Raw genomic sequence first — 18,451 nt, 5'->3', positions numbered from 1 at the left:
AGAGTAATTTAAATTAAGGATTTTTCTGTGTAAATTCAATTGCAGGATGAAATGTGGTAAAGAGCAATATACATTCAATTGAATTTCCCTTTCTTACTATAAGTACATCCCAATAATGTGACTTATTCAAAGAAGAGGTCTATTTATTGTAGAGTAAGATTTGCACTGAAGAAAGAAATATTTAAAGAAGATGGAAAGTGTTTTAAGAGTTCTTTTCAGAGCACATACTTGGACCTAATCATCTACCTCAACTGTGTGTGAGTCATGCTGCAGGATGCTGCAGGAGATTCAATTTAACATGATACGTCTCCCAAAATTCCATTTTTATGTTCTTTCACATGTCTCTACTTGCTTAAGGTATTATTCCACAGGTTTTCTTGTGTTCATCACAGTAGCTTATAAAATCTTGCAAAAGTGCACCCAGCAGTCTATTTAAACCAAAATTAATACTGTTGAGCTGAAGATTTGACACTTGTTTTTAGCTATACATAGCCAGTGATCTGTGTAGTACCACTTAATATAGTTCCTTCACATGAAAGTTTGGGGTAATCTTAAGATATCAAGTACTACGAATCTCTCTCTTGTCTCTGACAAGATTCTGAATTCTTCAAGTTGCCATCCTATTGATATTCTAATGGCCTTCTGTATAGAAAAAAAATTCTAAACTAATACCAAAACATTAATGAAAGTGAAATACCAGAGAAGCATGGCAAATTCTACTTTAATGTGAGACAGTAACAATACATAAGGATACAGTATATTTATACATTTTTGCCTACACAGGCCCTCTATACCTGCATCTGAAGCTTCAAATTTAAACTGTGTATGTATAAAATAGTTTGGTGTTGTATTTTATACTCTGCTCAGAAAAACAAATGACATAAATCGAGTTGCCCAGCTGCTATAGGCATTTCAGAAAAAATGAATCACTCAGTCTGTCCATCTATCTGATACTCATTGCAACAACACTCATCAAATTATGGCTTGTATCATAACTAGTGTAGCCACTTGTCCCTCTATATTTAACACTGGCGAGGACACACCTTGAATACTGTGTTCAGTTTTTGGGCCCCTCACAACATGAAAGACATTGTGGCCCTGGAGTGCGTCCAGAGAAGGGCTATGAAGCTGTGAGGGGTCTGATGGGGAGAGGCTGAGGGAGCTGGGATTGTTCAGTCTGGAGAAGGAGGCCCAGAGGAGATGAATCACTCTTCTCAGCCCCCTGAAAGGAGGTTGTGGTGAGGGGGGGTTTCAACCTCTTCTCTCAGGAGACCGATGAGAGGGAATGGCCTCAAGTTATGCCAGGGAGACGTTCCAGTTGGATATTATGAGAAATTTCTGCTCAGAAAGAGCAGTGAGGCAGTGGCACAGGCTGCTCAGGAAGGTGGTGCAGTCACTGCCCCTGCAGATGTTCAAGAAACATACAGATGTGGCACTGAGGGATGTGGTTAGTGGGCATGGTCGGGATGGGCTGATGGTTGGACTAGGTGATCTTAGTGGTCTTTTCCAACCTTAATGATTCAGCGATAGTACTATTAGTCACAAATCTGTTCCAGAACTGGCAGAGCAGAATTCTCCCTCTCATGGAAACAATTAATAGGAAATCCCCGTGTCTCTGCTGGTCACCAAAGTGTCAATCAGAAACTCCTCAGTGGCTACAGATTGTGTGTACTGCATTCTACTGTAGAGAGAAACGTCTAATTTCAACATCTAGCAACACTGGGACGTCTGACGGAGCGTTCCAAACATTGGAACACCTTCCAGCGGCAGACCTGGATGCTTATGCAATCCGACTCTGCTGCTGTTCCGGCTGCCCGCCAGCGCCTTGGCACTCTCCTCCGTCAGTGGCTGCGTTGTGGGAAAGAATGGCGCTGCCCATTGTCACCTAGCAACCCGCTGGGGCTGCTCGCTAAAGCACGAAGAGGAGTAGATCCCCGGCATTGGGCCGGGTAGGACCCACACAGAGGGGCGCAGCCCCCCCCCCCCCGTCGCCCCAACGGCTCTTCCCGCCCTGCCATCACGTGACGCGTACAGGGACCCTCGCGGCCCCCGCCCGGGCGTTACAAGCGCCAGTCCGCGCGGCAGCCAATCGGGAGGGTGGGTTTGTTTCTCCCACCCCTCCCATTGGCCCGCGGTAGCAGCAACAGCAGCAGCAATAACGCGGCGGCATCGCCAGCGCCCCCCCGGCCCCCTCCGTTGGGCGCGCGCTTGCCGCCGCAGTTCTGCAGTCGGCCGCCGCGGCTCGCGCACGCTCCAACCGCCGCAGTAGCCGGGGCTCGGCGGGGCGGGGCCGAGCGGCTGCAGGGGCCGGGCGCGGAGGTGCCGGTCCGCCGGCAGCAGGGATGCTGTCGCCGCCGCCGCCTGCGAAGAGAGAGCGGGCGCCCAGCGGCGGGAGCGGCCCCCGAGCTCCGCGGCAGCGCTAGGGGACCCTTCCCGCTCAGGCCGCCGCCTCCTCGGCTCCACGGGCCCTCCGCCGGGCGGTGGGAGCGGCGGGAGCGAAGCACAGCCCTCGCCCCCGTCCCGCCGCCGCTCCATGGGAGGAGCCCGCCGCCGCCCTGCGGGAAGCGCGGCCGCCGCGCGCCGGGATTGAGGGGAGCGGGCAGCTCTGAGACGGCGGGAGGATGCCCCTGTTCCGGAAGGTGCTGCGCGTCTCCAATCGCTCCATGCTCGCCTTCATCTTCTTCTTCTCCTTCTCCTCCTCCTGCCTCTACTTCATCTACGTGGCCCCCGGCATAGGTGAGCCGGGAGCCGGCCCGCTGGGGGGGGGGGAAGGGAGGCGGGCCTCGAGGACCCCCGCTGCCATGGGGGTGTGCGGGGCCGGGCGCGCTGCCGGTAACCCCGCATCTTTGTTCTGCTGCCTTCCGACGCTCTAGAAGGTTCATCTGGCGTCGCGACGTGAGTAGCGCTATTCCTGCTTTCCAGGCCAGGAAAGTGAGGTGAAAGCGCTGCTCGCCGTAACTCCGCGCTGTAAGCTAATGGCAGGGGCCAGGAGTGAGCTGCGGAGTTGCCTGAACGCATCTTTTTAAGGCAACAGTAACTACACGAGTCAATTGAAACGTTTGTCGTTTTCTTCTGTCAGCGGGATCTCTTCACAGGCTTTGCACTTGGTTAACTATTACCTTTGAAATCACTGCTGCAGTGGGGAGATGAGTTGTGTAAGAAATACTGCATAACACAGCTGCAGGTCTGGGTCTGATAGGGAAACAAACCACACAACTGGTCGGGTGCTGTGTTCTTAGCTCACTTGTGCTGTTCCAGGGAGGGCATCAGGCTATTCCTCACTGGACGAGTCCTTCAGAACTGGCTTGTGTTTCCTGAGATAAGAAAGAAGTACTGTGTGTGGTGCTCTGTGGTGTTTTGCTGTGTGGTGTGTTTGTTGGCTAGGCTACGCTTCCCCTTTTTCCAGAGAACATTGATGCTTTCTCCTGCACCTCTCTGGACTTGTTAGGGCCCTCCTGAGTATCTGTAAAGCTGTCTCCCTGTTGTCTCTCTGTCTTTTCTCAGTGCTTAAAACTCCTCTCTGCAGTCATTGCTGCAAAATGTACCCCCTGATCAGGTGTCTGAATCTTCGCAGTAATTGTGTCCTGCTGACTGTTGTCTTCTAGCTGTTCAGCTTAACTTTTTTTTTTTTTTTTTCTGATCTAATAGTGATAGGACAAGGGGGAATGGCTTTAAACTAAAAGAGAGGAGATCTAGGTTAGATGTTAGGAGGAAGTTTTTCACTCAAAAGGCATTGAAGCTGTGGCATAGGTTGCCCAGAGAAGCTGTGGTGCCCCATCCCTGGAGGTGCTCAAGGCCAGGCTGGATGGAGCCCTGGGCAGCTGAGCTGGTGGGGACAGCCTTGACCATGGCAGGGGATTGGAACTGGGTGAGCTTTAAGGTCCCTTCCAACTTAAGCCATTCTATAATTAATTTAGTCCTGTTCATGTTTTTGTACTAAATAAAAGCATTATACATACATAATGCATGCAGCTGGAATTTTTCTTTGTCACTGAAACGTTTCTTCTTAGCCGGATGTCTTAGAAGTACATCTGATTCTTACTAAACAGCATTTGTATAGTACCATATTCAGTTTCACAATCTCTAGTAATTTCTTTCTTCACTTCTTCCTGCTTAGCTCTTGGGTTAGACGCTTGTTCAGATTTCCTTGTACCAAAAGTGAAGTGAAATCAACAGTGTATACCAGAAGAATTCTTGGGGTAGGTTGTTCAGGCCTAATCAACATTAAAAAAAAAAAATAAAAAACTTAAACTACAGTCTCAGATGTATGTGTTACAGTCAGCCCTATTAAGTCTCGTTTTGCAATAAAGAAAATCTTCAGTAGTTAGATGAGTTTGTGAGACTGCAGCTCTTTCCAACTACTGTTTACCGGTGTACTGCTCTGTATAAGAGAGTTCAAAATGCTGCCATCCTGTGCTGGTCTTACTGGGGAAGTGAATATACAAAATGTTGAAGGGAAGGGCAGTAGGAAAATTTTACACTGGTAATCCAAATCTGCCAGATTGCAGATGTGATGATGATTTCCCAAGGATTTGCTACCGGAAATGTTACTGTGTACAATGGAGAGAAAGAAGATATAATGCTGTCTTAGAATAAAACCGGCAGCCATCCTGGCAGTATTCTTGGATGAATATCTAAATAGTAACAAAGGAAGATCTGAAGGAAAGAAGAAGTTTAGACAGGTGATTCATGTAATAATTGCATGTGGTGTGCACATGCTAATTTCATATTGTAGTACGTGCTTTTTCCCTTCCTTTGTATGTAGTGGAATAGATGTATCTAAATCAAAGTTGATTGTGCATGAGGAGGTGAAGAATGCCAAAGATTACTGAAGTTCAGCCAGCAGCATTTTATGACTATATAACTACACATGAGAAATTGTAAAACTCAAAGAAAAATGAGATATCCATAGATCTTTATTCTGTAGTTATCATAAATAGTTGTGATCTGTCATAATCCCTGTGTGCAAATGTGTTCTAGTGAACGTACTCATAGTTCACCAGAACACTTTCCCCTGTAAGATCCAAGACATGGCAGAAGGGAAGGCAGTTGTAAAGTGTTGTAGGGACTTGGTGCTGCTGCTTCCTAAGTGTTTTCTTTTCCTTATGAAATTGGGAGTTGAAAAGAGAAGAAGTTGATCTCCCAGTTGTGTGGGTCAGTGGCGTACTGGAAAGTGTGAGAAGAAGAGTATGTACATTATGTAGCAGAGTGGCTTCCTGAAATGGCAAAAACTGAATGAAACTTTGATTCTTACTGGTCTAATGGAATGGAATTCTCTTCTTGCACACAGTTCTGGTTTATTGATAGGAGAAGACATCCACGCAAAAAAAATCCTTAGGGAAGAAACTGGGAGAGTATTTGAACAGCTTATTGTCACGTTCCCTTTGTTAAAGGATAGCACTGATACTTTTTAAAAGTGAAACTGCAGATTTTGTGAATTTGGAATGTAGGTAATTAGTTTAGAGGAAAAAACTTAATCACTTACTTTAGAAATAAATAAGCAAAAACATTAAAGTTTAAATACTTTAATTTGCTTACTGAGCTGGGCTTACTGAGAAGAATTCATAGTGTTTTTCATTCACCTCCTCTCCCTTTTATAAAAACAGAAGATGGAGTGGAGTAGGGATAGTTGCAACCTTACCTCAGTGCTCCCTGTCTGCTTTTGATGAAGCAGAACTGAGACCGAAGCAGTTCAATCTTCTGAATGCTAATGAGTGAAGAAAACTATTTTCTCTCATTTTTGTTTTCCCTATTAAATTGGATGGATGTTTTAAAGCAGAGACCAGAGAGATAGGACAGTAAGGTAAAATAAATGGTAGTCAACATTTTAAATGTTTGAAAAGTAGTTTTTTTTTTTGTTGTTTGTTTAAGGATTGAAATAACACATCTGTGTACTGATCTCTTGTATTTGATAGAAGCAAGTAACAGGCACCACCCCCACCAGGAGGACCACTTCATCTTCTGCTCCTTCTCGGGTTCTTGAAATGGAAGTTGCTTATTTTGAGTTAATAAATGAAGATGGTGCGTGATTCTGAAACTTCATTGGAAGTTCCAAATACATAAATATTTACTGCAAATATATCCTGCACATAGAGACTGAGGAAGCTAGCAGAGCCAGAATCCTTGGCAGGAATCTCTTATTCAGTGTTGCTGATAACAGTACTGATGACAGCAACTTGAATAGTTAATGTCTGGTGCTGACAGCTATTCAAAACACATTTAGTTTTGAATTTACATCATGGAATGTCTCCAAAGATGAGGAGAACCAGACAAAGATGGAGGGATGTGGTGAACAGGAAAGAACATTTGATTTTTATTTCACTGCCAAGCCAATCTGAGAGTTGCCAGAGAGATTTATTTTTCGTGCTTTACTTTTTGACTTTTCTATCTGCATTATAACTGAAATCTCATATACTGACAATACATTGTCAGTAGTTTTATACAGCAATCTCTTACCACTGAGTTGGTTTTTTTTCTGACTTCAGCAGAATACTTCTAGCAGCATCTTACAGCTCTCAGTAGTCAACTACAGTCTAACCTGGCCAGCTTGGATGTAATGATTAATGTACAGTACTTGTGGGAACTGGGTATGAAGCAATGTAGGGATTGTGGAAGATATGGTCTGTTTTTGACCTCAGTGACCAGGAAGTCTGAACAGTGAGATGAGACTGTTGAGGAAAAACACACCTACTATTAACCTCCTCTGTCATTCCTAACCAAGGAGCAGCTTGCTAGCTAGGCAGAACTTTGAAACATCTCCATTAGTTTCAGTTTACAAGTTGATATATTTAATATCTTTTATTTTTTCCCCTGTTCAGTATTAGGAAATAATTTTCCTCATAAGAAAAGACTATACCAATCCTTTTCAACTTGTGCAGAAATGGAGGAAAGAACTGGAAATGTGATTGGCAAGATAAATATTTGGCAGTGTATGGTTCCAGGTGCTGAGCCCATAGATACGGGCACAGCCTGTGTTCCCATCATTTGTAATGTTTCCGAAGACGTGCTGTTTGATCACAGAATAATTTAGGTTGGCAGGGACCTGTGGAAGTTATCTGATCCAACCTCCTGCTGCAAGCAGATCATACTAGATCAGATTGCTCATGGCCATGTCTGGATGAGTTTCAAATATCTCTGGGAAAGGAGATTCAGTGCTTCCTTTGGGCAACCTGTTTCAGTGTTTGACAACTCTGAGAAAATTGTAATTTTATTGGAATTTCCCATGTTTTTGTCTTGTGTTTGTTGCCTTGTGTATTTTTTCTATCTAGCTCTAAGAAGCATCCACTTTCATCTTTTGTGTTTTCACTGTGTGACTGAAGACACCAAAAGTGCACCTTCCCCGTAGCCATTTCCGGTTAGGACTGAAAAACTCATTTCTTTCAGTTTCTGTTTCTATGTTACCTACTCCATCATGGAGACTTTCCTCTGGGTTTGCTCTGGTATGTTAAAATCTTTCTTTTACTGGAATCCCCATACTAGCTGTGGTATGCTAATATGGTCTCACAAGTTGCTGTACAGGGGAGAATCAGTACTATTGACCTAAAGGCTATGCTGTTGGTAATGCAATGGCAGTGTGCTGTTGGTTATGCTACAATGATTTTAAGTTCAATTATTATCAAAGGCTTTAGTTGGCGGAAATTGTTTCAGAATTAGCTACTGAATTATTTAACTTGCTATATCATCAGCTAATTGTCTGATGATGGAGGACAGAATGGAGCATCCTGAGGTGGAAGGGACCTTCATTGAATCCAGCTCCATATAAAGCATGTTAGAAGTTGTATTGAAGATTGTTTTGGGTATCACACTTAAAATATTAGATTGTTTTTGTTCTTCACCCCTAAGTGGAGACTTGACTAATATGCCTGCCTATTTTACTGGCTCTGCTAAGTAGATAACTGACTTTATTCAGTCTCTCAGACTTGGAGCCAGAGGACACATCTGTTAGGCATATTCTTTGTGACATCAAGTATACAGACATTGTCTGGAGTATTGAAAAAACACTTCCACTGTAAACAATTCTGAAACCTCTCTGTGATAGTTGGTGAAGATATGTCCATCTGCATCATTTGAATTATCTCTATTAACCTCCAGGAACATCAGTCATTGTTGGTATTTCTTACAGATTAAGGTGATCTGTGCCTTTCTAATATGTTTTCCTTACAAGGATGTATATGTATGCAAACTTGAAAGCAGTCTCACCATACCCATGAAATAAGTGTGCGTTTATTATTAAATTACAAACAGTGAAAATTCATTTTAAATGTTCAACAATAAATCAGGCCAAAAATAGGTTTCAAGGCCGACGCATTCTTTTTTTTTTTTTTTATTGTTGCATATGTTTTAAAAACTTCTGATTAACAACACATAGTGATAGGACAAGGGGGAATGGTTTTAAACTAAGACAGAGGAGGTTTAAGTTAGATATTAGGAGGGATTTTTTCACACAGAGGGCAGTGACATACTGGAATGGGTTGCCCAAGGAGGTTGTGGATGCCCCATCCCTGGAGGCATTCAAGGCCAGGCTGGATGTGGCTCTGGGCAGCCTGGTATAGTGGTTGGCGACCCTGCACATAGCAGGGGGGTTGAAACTCGATGATCATTGTGGTCCTTTTCAACCCAGGCCACTCTATGATGATATGACTCTATGAAGTGTAACAATAAAATCCTGTGGATTTTGAACACTGCTATTGATTTCTATCTGTGTTTTTGGTAGATTTGGATTTGTGAACACAAAGTAATTTCCAGCAGTCTCAGCTTAGTTTGGTTATCTTTACTGCAAAATTATTTATTATATATGTTTTAAAGTCCTTGTGCTGTAGCACATAAAATTCCCGAATTCTTGAATTTAGAAGCCATCTCAAGCTGAGTTATATTTGTTATATATTTAGCTTAGTCTTCAGAATTTAATCTGAACACTTTTGAGTTTAACACTTGATTAATTTGCCATTCATGAAGTCTGCCAGTAGTGTATTTATATCTCTCATGGTGCTTAGAATAATACGATATAACCTTGAGATGAGAAGAGGTCCATTTGGGACTTGTTCTCGAAATGTCCCTGTGAGATTATTTCCAATTTACAGTTACTACCTGAGATCTCTCTGTTAACCAGTTTGAATCCATCAATTTTTATGCAGTGGGTTGAATGTGCTTTTCAGAAGTCTTATGAAAACAGGTGTTGAATATCAGACTTATAACTTCGGAGGAAATGGTCATTGGCAAGACCTACCTTCCATAGAAGCAGTGTTTATTGCATTTTAATTTTGTGATTGTCTACTTCTCTATCAAGTATCCCCCATCTAAGCTTCTCAGTATGCTGTTTTTGTTTTGTTTTGAGAGCAGTGTGTAGTGTTGCTGGGGCTGCACTGACATAACTTAATTTTTGAATAAAAGAATGTTTTGGGTTGGAAGGAACCTTTAAGATCACCCAGTTCCAACCCCCTGCTGTAGGCAGGGACACCTCCCTCTAGACCAGGTTGCTCTAAACCCCATCCAGCCTGGCCTTGAATGCTTCCAGGGAGAGGTCATCCACAGCCTCTCTGGGCAACCTGTTCTCATGTCTCACCACCCTTACACAAATATTTGGCTCTAGCTTTTCTTGCCAAGTGCTGTGGAAGTGTTATGTTTGACTTTTCCCTTTTGTTTTTTTTTTTCCTTTCAATTTTAATGATAAAAGCTGCATTTCTAAATGAAATTTATGATATCCGTGTGTTTTACTCTTTTCTTCTTTGGCATCTTAAAAATCCTAGTGTGTAATCTCATTAATTCATAATCTAATTCTGACTGTTTTGCTAAAATAATCAGTTCTATCTTCCTCCTCCTGTTCTTCAGAACGTTAGTCATTGGTCTACTTTTAACTTAAATTGTTCTGCTGTATACTGTATTATCTTGATTCTTTCTAAGCATGTAGCATGTTGTTTTGGCTTTTCCTTGGTGTAGGTGTACAGAATAATAAATTACTAAGCTTTGATCTAAAAGTAATTTCTACACTTTTTCTATTATGAGAGTTGATTAACTTATGTAGTATTGTGAAAAGTGCTTTAACTTTCGGTGTAGTGCTGGAAGAAGCTTGATTGCCTAATAGAGAATGGTCTGAGAACAGTACCTTTTTTCTTTTCTTTTTTTTTTTTTTGCTTTAATAAAGGTTTAAATAGTCCTCAAGTGAATATTTAAATAATAGGAAGCTGCCTGATGTAAAAGACTCGAGGCTTTTTTTCAGATACTTTTGCATTTTAAGAATTAGTGCAAATTTTTTTTCAACTGTCTTGTTCTTGGTCTAACACAGAAAGCTATTAATAACCAGTGATCTTTTAAAACTGAAGAAAAAAATGATCCATCTGAATTAGGTATGAGCTTATGCTCACCCTGCAATTGGATTAGGTAGAGTATTTAGTACATTACTTATTCCAAAATGTCCTATATGGGCTTGTTGTTTGATATCTGAACTGTACTTCTGCATAACTGTGTACATTGTGTGCCAGTCTAGGTTCTACACACTGAGTTTGGAAAGCTGTATTTCTGACTTGCTGTGGACCATGTATATAAAATAAGGAGAATGTGAAGAAAACTGACTGTGAGTGGTTACTTGAGAATTTCTGGTTTGTTCATTGCCTTGCAATGTGACAGGCATGCTGATTGGTGCAAATGCAGGAAAAACTAATAGTGGAAGGAAATCTTCATGACAGCAAAGGCAGTGTTTCTGGATGTGTGTGCCATGCTCAGGGAGATGACCCTTGTTGAAGTACCAATGGGAATTGAAAAGAGGATTGCTGTGAAAAGTTGTCAAACCATAACCCTGGGTATTCTGCTTTGTCTCATTTCCTTAACATACTAGGAGGACAGATGTGTTTTTCTGTTACACTTCAGTCTGTTGAGTAGTATCTTGAATGCTTTTTTGCTGTCACTGCTGGGTAGTATGTAGTGTAACCTGTGCCCTTTTTCATAGGGTTTTGCTGAGAAACCTCTGCTAGTAGACCAGATATGTTTTTAGGACTAAGATTTCATATGATGCTTTTAGCTTTTGAAGTAATTCATTGGCAACTCATGCATCTGCTCTTGCTTGAGAGGCTATTCAGTGACAATAGAGTATAAACTTGATCAGGCAATGGCAAGATGCAATGTTCTATCAGTTTGGAGGCTGGCTACTGCTTTATTTTTTTTCCTGCTCTGTCCTCCAGTGCATTTTTAAAGAGATGAGCATAAGAAAGGGACAGCTGGGATATTATAGTAAAATAATGTGTTGTGGTTTATTGCAGACCATCTGTGCCGTTCAGGATGACTGAACTATGAAAGGTACATTGACAGAGAACTTTATTCTTCAAGAGAAGAGCCTCTTGATGTTGGAGGGTGTCAGGGAGAGGTTAAATTGTGGAAGATTTAAGCATGATTGTGGATTCTGTAGTTGAAACTGAGTCCTGCCTACCTTCCTTGTGAGGAATTCCTTGGTAGAACAAACAGCTGTTGGAGTGTTTGTAATCTTTGTAACTAATTTTTGGCTAGGATCCCATGTAGCTGGCACGAAGAGTGTAAAAAGTGCAAAGAAGCGAAGTTGTTGCATTATGTTAATGTATTTGGGTAGAAATGAATGGTGGCGTGTCAAGTAGATGAACGAGGAATGTGAGGTGTTGGACTGGGCTTCACCAATATATTGATTTAGACTTAACAAGGCTAGATCTTCCTCTTGGCAAGAGCAATTTAGGCCAAGGCTGACAGCAGGCTTTGCTTGATTGTATTTGGGATTGTGCCTGTATTTTCGTGATGCCTACTTCATAGAGAAATGTCTTTTCTAGCTTTGTCTGTCACAAATATCTGGTGTGTTTATTTTCATTTTTCTCCTTTTCCTCGAGAGAAGTAAATTTTCCTTCAACAAAGAGAACGTGTAGATGCTTTTGCAGAAAATCTGTTTAATCAGGGTTTGTTTGCATTCTTACCTGGATTAGAATAAAGTTTCCCATTGGAATTGAAGGCAGTTATTTTGACCCTCTTGTGAAACACTGTGGACTTGTTTCAAGCTCTTCGTCTGAGTTCTGTACTTAATACTTAGCATCAGGTTACTAAAGCTATAATGGTAACATGTTGGAGTAGATTTTTTTTAAAGTATTCTTTCTTGTGACTTCTGGAATAAATCTTTCAGCCATAGCAGAAGCAATTCTGGAGAACAAGTTTGCTGCCTATGCAGTGTCCACAGTTTCCATTGCTGTTTGTGTACTATTTATTTGTGTAACAGCTGAAGTTTTTTCAGTCAGTGTGGTTTGGTAGCAGCAAGAAAAGAATTCCCAAGGCTGGTAAAACAATTCCAATAGTTGGATAATTTTTACACATATGAATTCTCATGTGTCAAAACAGCTAGTCTTCTTGATCAAGAGTTTGGGAATTATGCTCCATGCACAGCACCTGAAATGTTCTGAGCTTGACTGCTAAGTAATAGTTTCCCTTGTTGTTAATAAGGAGTTTTCTGAATGCCAATAAAATTCCCCGTAAATTCTTTAAATAAAACCAAAAACATTACTGTAGGATTTACAAATATTATTTCTTGAAAGGTAGTGTAGCTATTTAGATCTCTGTGGATGTCAGTTAGTATTGTTTTCTAATGTGGTGGAATTGGCCGTCATATTTTCCTTTGGAAATGCTCTCCTGCCCTTTATAAAAAGTTCTCTTGTCTCTCCTGTGAGGAGACTTCAATTGATTTGGAGTTACTGTTCACTTCAAAAGTAGTGCCTCCTACTTATTTCCGTGGAAACTACAACAAATATTAAGTGCATAGTAACACAATTTGATAAAGCAAATTTTCAGCTACAGAACAGTACTTTTCTACACAATCACCACCATTTGTCCAGTTCACATGGATGAACTCTTTATTTCATGATGTGACAGCTGTGCATGGCCATCTGGAACGTGGCTTGTCTTTGATGTTGCTGTTGGTGCTCTGAAACTCGCCGTCTCACTGTGTTAGCATCCACTGTTTGGTCTCCCTAAAAGTTCAGCAAGTATTGATGAACATCAGTGGGTTCTATTTTTTTTTTAACATGGAGGAATTCAATCCCACATCTTTGCTTCATAAACACTTCCATGTCAGACAGCATTCTGTCAGACTACTCCTCTGCTGCCATCTGTCACATGGCAACAGAATGCAACTGAATGTTATTGGTGGGAAGGTTCAGCCTCTACTGCCATACCACCAACATCCACCTCTGGCATTGTGAGCCCTTGAGTTTGTGTCATGCCATTGGTGCTGGCTCATCTGATCTAGTATGTTCAGTTATTTCCTCCAAAATCTCAGAGCATTTTTTGGATACAGTGGATCACTAGTTCCAGCAAGCCAAATGTCTGCCGTACAAATGGGTGCTTCAAATAGTTGAAATGATTGAAATTAAAATAGTAGAGTAGATGATCATGTGATCCTTGTTGCTCCAAAGATTAAAAATCTTAATGCAAAGTGATTTCTTTTACATTATTTTTTTATGAGCTCTGAGTCCTGGGTACACGTTTGCTTACTCAGATATAAATGCAGCTCCTTTTCCAACTGACTTGCTTTCTATTTAGGACTGAGAATTATGTTGAGGTCAGATTTGGGGCTTTGAATGTAAAGCTGAGACAAACTAATATTTCCTATTGTTGCTACAAGTGAGTGTCATAGTTACTTTGAATGTTTATTTACTCATGCTTAATGTCTAAAATAAATACTTTATATATAATTATCAGCCATTAATATTTTATGATTGATAGTGGTTTATAACAATTATGTCATGAAACAACAGTTAGGAGTGAATGAATAGCAGTACATTTTGATTGAAAGTTGTGTTAACTAATGATTAAAAAGGGGGATAGTTCTGTGGGACTTGAAGAAATTATGGACTTTTTTTGTCCTATGTTTTTATGATGTATGTTTTAATGTGTATCTTATATTTTTGTGTCTGCACATGAAAACTGAAGCAAATTCAATTGATTCCATGCACTGTTAATTGCTTTTTGTAAGCTAAAGTGAAAAGAAAGTGTCATAGGAAACACATATTGACTTTCTGTAATTTCATCTTTTAAATAGGCCTGTCACTGAATTTATTTTGTTCTTGTTTTACTGCTGTTAAATTTTACTCTTTGTGGATCTTCATTCTGGAGTATTAATATTCACTAGCTATGAATTCAGACCTAGTAGCAAATGCTTGAGCACGTTATAAGTGGATGTTAGAAAAGTTTTGAAATAACCTTATTTTAATTGAAATCAAAATTGCTTTTTATTTTATCAGCAAATACATATCTCTTCATGGTGCAAGCACGTGGTATAATGTTGAGAGAAAATGTAAAAACAATAGGACACATGATCAGATTGTATACTAACAAAAATACAACACTGAATGGAACAGGTAAGGATATTTCTTATTTAATTTCATTTTTAAAAGAGCTTTTTGGGGTGAGTGGGGGGGGAACTACACAACTACACAAACAAACCTTGATGTTGTAGCATGATTATGAACCTAGAATCACATCCAACTTTTCAGTGACTGTAGAAAAGGCCAAAGAGTGAATGTTTATCAGTTCATTTTAACAGGGAAAATGTCATGGTTGTAAGACAGATATTTTAAGTGAATTACTGTTATTGTGGTAGAATGTTTTTTAATCATGCTGCAAGGAATTTTGTATTTACAAAGTCAGCATTTTCATCTGTGTGATAATGTGATACAAAATCGCCGGATAACTTGCATTTTTACACAAATCATTTCCTCTCTTTAAGATTATCCTGAAGGAAACAATTCTAGTGACTGTGTTGCTCAAACAACAATGTATCTTCCAGAAAACTTCACTTACTCTCCTTACCAGGCTTGTCCAGAGAAACTGCCTTACATGAGTAAGTTTAAAATTGATCTGAATGCTTGTGTAGTCAATTGGATTGTACTTAAAATACAACATAATTATTTTAATACAAAAGAAGAAGAATTTATACTAAATATTGTAGTTATCCCACTTTGGGATAATAAAAAGTTCCAACAGCGTCAAATATAAATAATTGGAGAAACAATGATTTTTATTTTGATATAAAAATGCATATAAGCATTATAAGTATTTCTAAGGAAACTTTCAAAGAATCTGATAGTTGAATTCTGCCAATTTAGTTAATTCAAAGCTTTATTGGCTTCTGCTAAACTTTTGCCCTTGTGGGTTAGTTTACTGCCCAGGAGTGAATACATTAAGGCAAGTCAGGTGTTGATGTTTCAGCCTGATTCTACCATGTAATCTTGATCACTAACATGAGTTTGTTTGCACTGATTTGTATTTATAATGACCAGAATAGGGACTTGCATTCTATTTTGCCGTTCTTGTCAACCTTATTGGCTGTACGTAATTCTACCAGAATTTATCTATAGATCTTCATGTGGCTATTCTCTTTTCATTCTTCTTCTTCTTCTTCTTTTTTTAATAACATTCTCTTCATTTGTACTTACTCTATCCTACTGAATTTAAATAAAAAAGCATAATTTTGATAGAAAGTAATTCACTGGACAAGTTACTTTTCAGCAAAAAATGTGTTTCATCATTAGGTTTTCATGCATCTTTTTCCAATATCTGTCGGTATGTTTAACTATAATCTAAATAAAACTTCAAGATTATCTAATACAGCAAAATGTTGCAGATAGTCGTGAGTCAGTCAGAATACAGCTTCTTGAATCCTGTATATTTTGACCTGCCTGATAGGCTAAGGTTGTTACAGAAATCAACTACATTTCTTCACGTGACTGAATTCAATTTTCAAAATTTTTATTTCTGGGATTAGTATAGTAAAATCCCATTTTGTCTCAAGTACGTATGCTCTAGAAATGAGAGCATCTAGTGCCTTCTACGTGACTCAGTCTTTTAGGTTACAATACACTGGTTGAGTACCGCTGCACTAGTTCATAACTGGAGTAATATCAAAGTAGAAACAGTGTGAGAGAATATTTTATCAGCATAATTTTAATGCTGACTTTAGAGGTAAATGAAAAGCAGATCAGTTTTTTCAGTTATATGAAATAAAACTCTCATATTAAGGTCCTCTCAACTTTTTAGTAGTTTGCAAAAGTCACTGCAAGTCTAAGAACTGGCTCTTAGTGAACTGTAAGGCATATCTGGATATTTAGTACGATCACCTCAGTACGCTGAGGTTAAATATACCTTATTCATTTTAATAGGTATCAGAAAAATCTATTAGTATTTAAAAAATTATCTTCAAAGCAGGAAATTCTCCAGAACTTGTACATTCTGGTGTTCCATCAAGTGAATTGAGTTTTTCAAACTTGTTTCCTGTGTTTACTCCCCTCCAGTCCCCCCCCCCCACCACCACCACCTCCCAGCAACTATTTGGATTTCTCCTCATCATTCTCTTCGATGCCTGGAAAAGAGTTTAACATCTGTATACTAAATTATTCGGTTTTGGAAAAGAATTAAAGTTTCTGTCAGTCTTCTCTTTTGTAGATAAACCAATTATTTCAGCCTTTCTAGAATATGTAGTTTTGACCTCTTGTTATTTTTGATTTTGTAGTGTAGATTTTCTCTTATTTGATTTCCTTTTAAAGCGTCACACCCATTTAAAGCCCTGAGAGGACTAGAGAAAGAAACCAGTCAAGTAATGACCTTGTCTTTAATACAGCAGCTGTACCAGAATTACATTTGCCATTTTTGTACAATTACATTACGGTTTCTCATATTATTATGGAATCCATTATAGACTGTCAAAATCTCTTTATACATACTGTATCATGGCCAAGTATTTCCCTTTTTGTGCATGGATGCTTAATTGTGGATACCCCATCCCTGAAATTCAACGCCAAGTTGCGTGGGACTTCGAGCAATGTGATCTGGTGGTAGGAGGGTTGGAACTACGTAAACCTTAAGGTCCCAATGCTAGTTGCCTGTAATATACTCTGTAGAGTTAGATCTGTCATCATAATTGAAATTAATAAATATTATTAATTATTTTTAAGGAGGCCTTATTGATGTAAATATGAGTGAAATTAGTTTTGATGAAATTCAGCAACTATTTTCAAAAGACTTGGACATTAAACCAGGAGGACACTGGAAACCCAAAGACTGTAAGCCACGATGGAAGGTAAGGTGTTCGTTTGCTTTTTTTTCCTGTTTGCATTCAATTGTAAGTACTCAGTCTTCTACTGCTTTGTTTTTATATTACATATAGTATATTAGTGTGTCTACTGTGCTCAAAGAGACTAAAGATCGTTGAAAAACGTGAAATGGATTGTCACGAGCTGTAATTAAACACTTTGTTATGTGGACATAAACTTATCCAATGTGTGTGTTACTTAAAGTGTAACTAGAAGCAAATTATCATAAAATGAAAATTATATTCAACTTTTACTTAAGACATTTTCTTCTCTTTTCAATTGCTAGAGCAAAATTTGAACTTGCTTTCTTAATGGAAATGACATGTTTTAGAACACTGAGCTAATTTATATGTACAGTGGTAAAATAGTTAACTGTATTAAGTAAAACATGATTAAAAAATATTAACAGAATAGTTTTATATAAATAATTTTTTGAAGGTGGCGATCATCATTCCTTTTCGTAATCGTCACGAGCATCTTCCAATTTTCTTCCGGCATCTGATACCAATGTTGCAGAAGCAGCGGCTGGAATTTGCCTTCTATGTTGTTGAACAGGTAACAACATTGGCTTGAAAAATGAATCTTTGGGATTCCTTACTAAAGGAGATCTGTCATTTTTTTACCAAGATTTGGATGAATCAAGAATTTTATAACTGTTATGCTTGATGTTATGCTTGCTTTGGGCAACCTGATCTAGCTGTGGATGTCCATGTTCATTGCAGAGGAGCTGGTATTAGATGACTTTTACACGTTTCTTCCAGTTCTAAGGATTCTATGATTCTGTGTTCTAATTCTTTGAGTAAAAAAACAATGTTTATTTTTGTCCTAAGGATTAGCCTGTGTTGCTTTTTTTTTTCAAGTACAGACTAGTATTTTGTGAGTGATAATATAACACAGCTTCTTGGGATCTACTGTCATTTTAGTTTTAAAGATAAAAATAAAAGAAAACAACCAAGCATAATAACTTAGAAAAAAAAAAAACCACACACACACACACACACACACACACACACAAAACCCCACATTATGTTTAATGGGGGAAGGTTTGAGAATGGTCATTTAGAGAAGGCCATTTTACAGGATGCACTCACTGAAATCCATTCAAAGGCAATAGCTTTAATGGGGTATACTCCCCAGTTAATATTAGTGAAATATAGTGGCAATGTTGATAATACAGAATTACTAATACTAGCTAGAGACTAAGAGGCTTTTCAGAAACAGAGAGGAATGGATGTGGAGGAAAAAAACAATTAGCCAACAAAAAGTGTCTGCGAGCACAGTGAAGGAACAAAGCGGTTGAGATTAATGAAAGAATTTGTGCTGTTGTTGGCTTTAGTATATAGGTAGAGCTCTAAAGAAACTAC

At 39.3% G+C, this 18,451-nt stretch overlaps 1 protein-coding gene across 1 annotated transcript in view; it reads left to right on the top strand.

The window, feature by feature from the left end:
- The first annotated feature begins 2,449 nt into the window (after positions 1-2,449).
- Positions 2,450-18,451, top strand: part of B4GALT6 (beta-1,4-galactosyltransferase 6) — a 23,923-nt gene continuing 7,921 nt past the window's right edge. The window contains exons 1-5 of the mRNA NM_001031016.2: positions 2,450-2,736; positions 14,241-14,357; positions 14,726-14,839; positions 16,950-17,074; positions 17,526-17,642. Of these exons, the coding sequence (NP_001026187.2) occupies positions 2,622-2,736; positions 14,241-14,357; positions 14,726-14,839; positions 16,950-17,074; positions 17,526-17,642 (588 nt within the window). The 5' untranslated portion in view covers positions 2,450-2,621. The remainder of the gene's footprint in view (positions 2,737-14,240; positions 14,358-14,725; positions 14,840-16,949; positions 17,075-17,525; positions 17,643-18,451) is intronic.

This window comes from Gallus gallus, chromosome 2 (assembly GCF_016699485.2).
Source record: "Gallus gallus isolate bGalGal1 chromosome 2, bGalGal1.mat.broiler.GRCg7b, whole genome shotgun sequence".
Taxonomy (NCBI): domain Eukaryota; kingdom Metazoa; phylum Chordata; class Aves; order Galliformes; family Phasianidae; genus Gallus; species Gallus gallus.
This window is presented reverse-complemented; position numbering and strand designations above follow the sequence as displayed.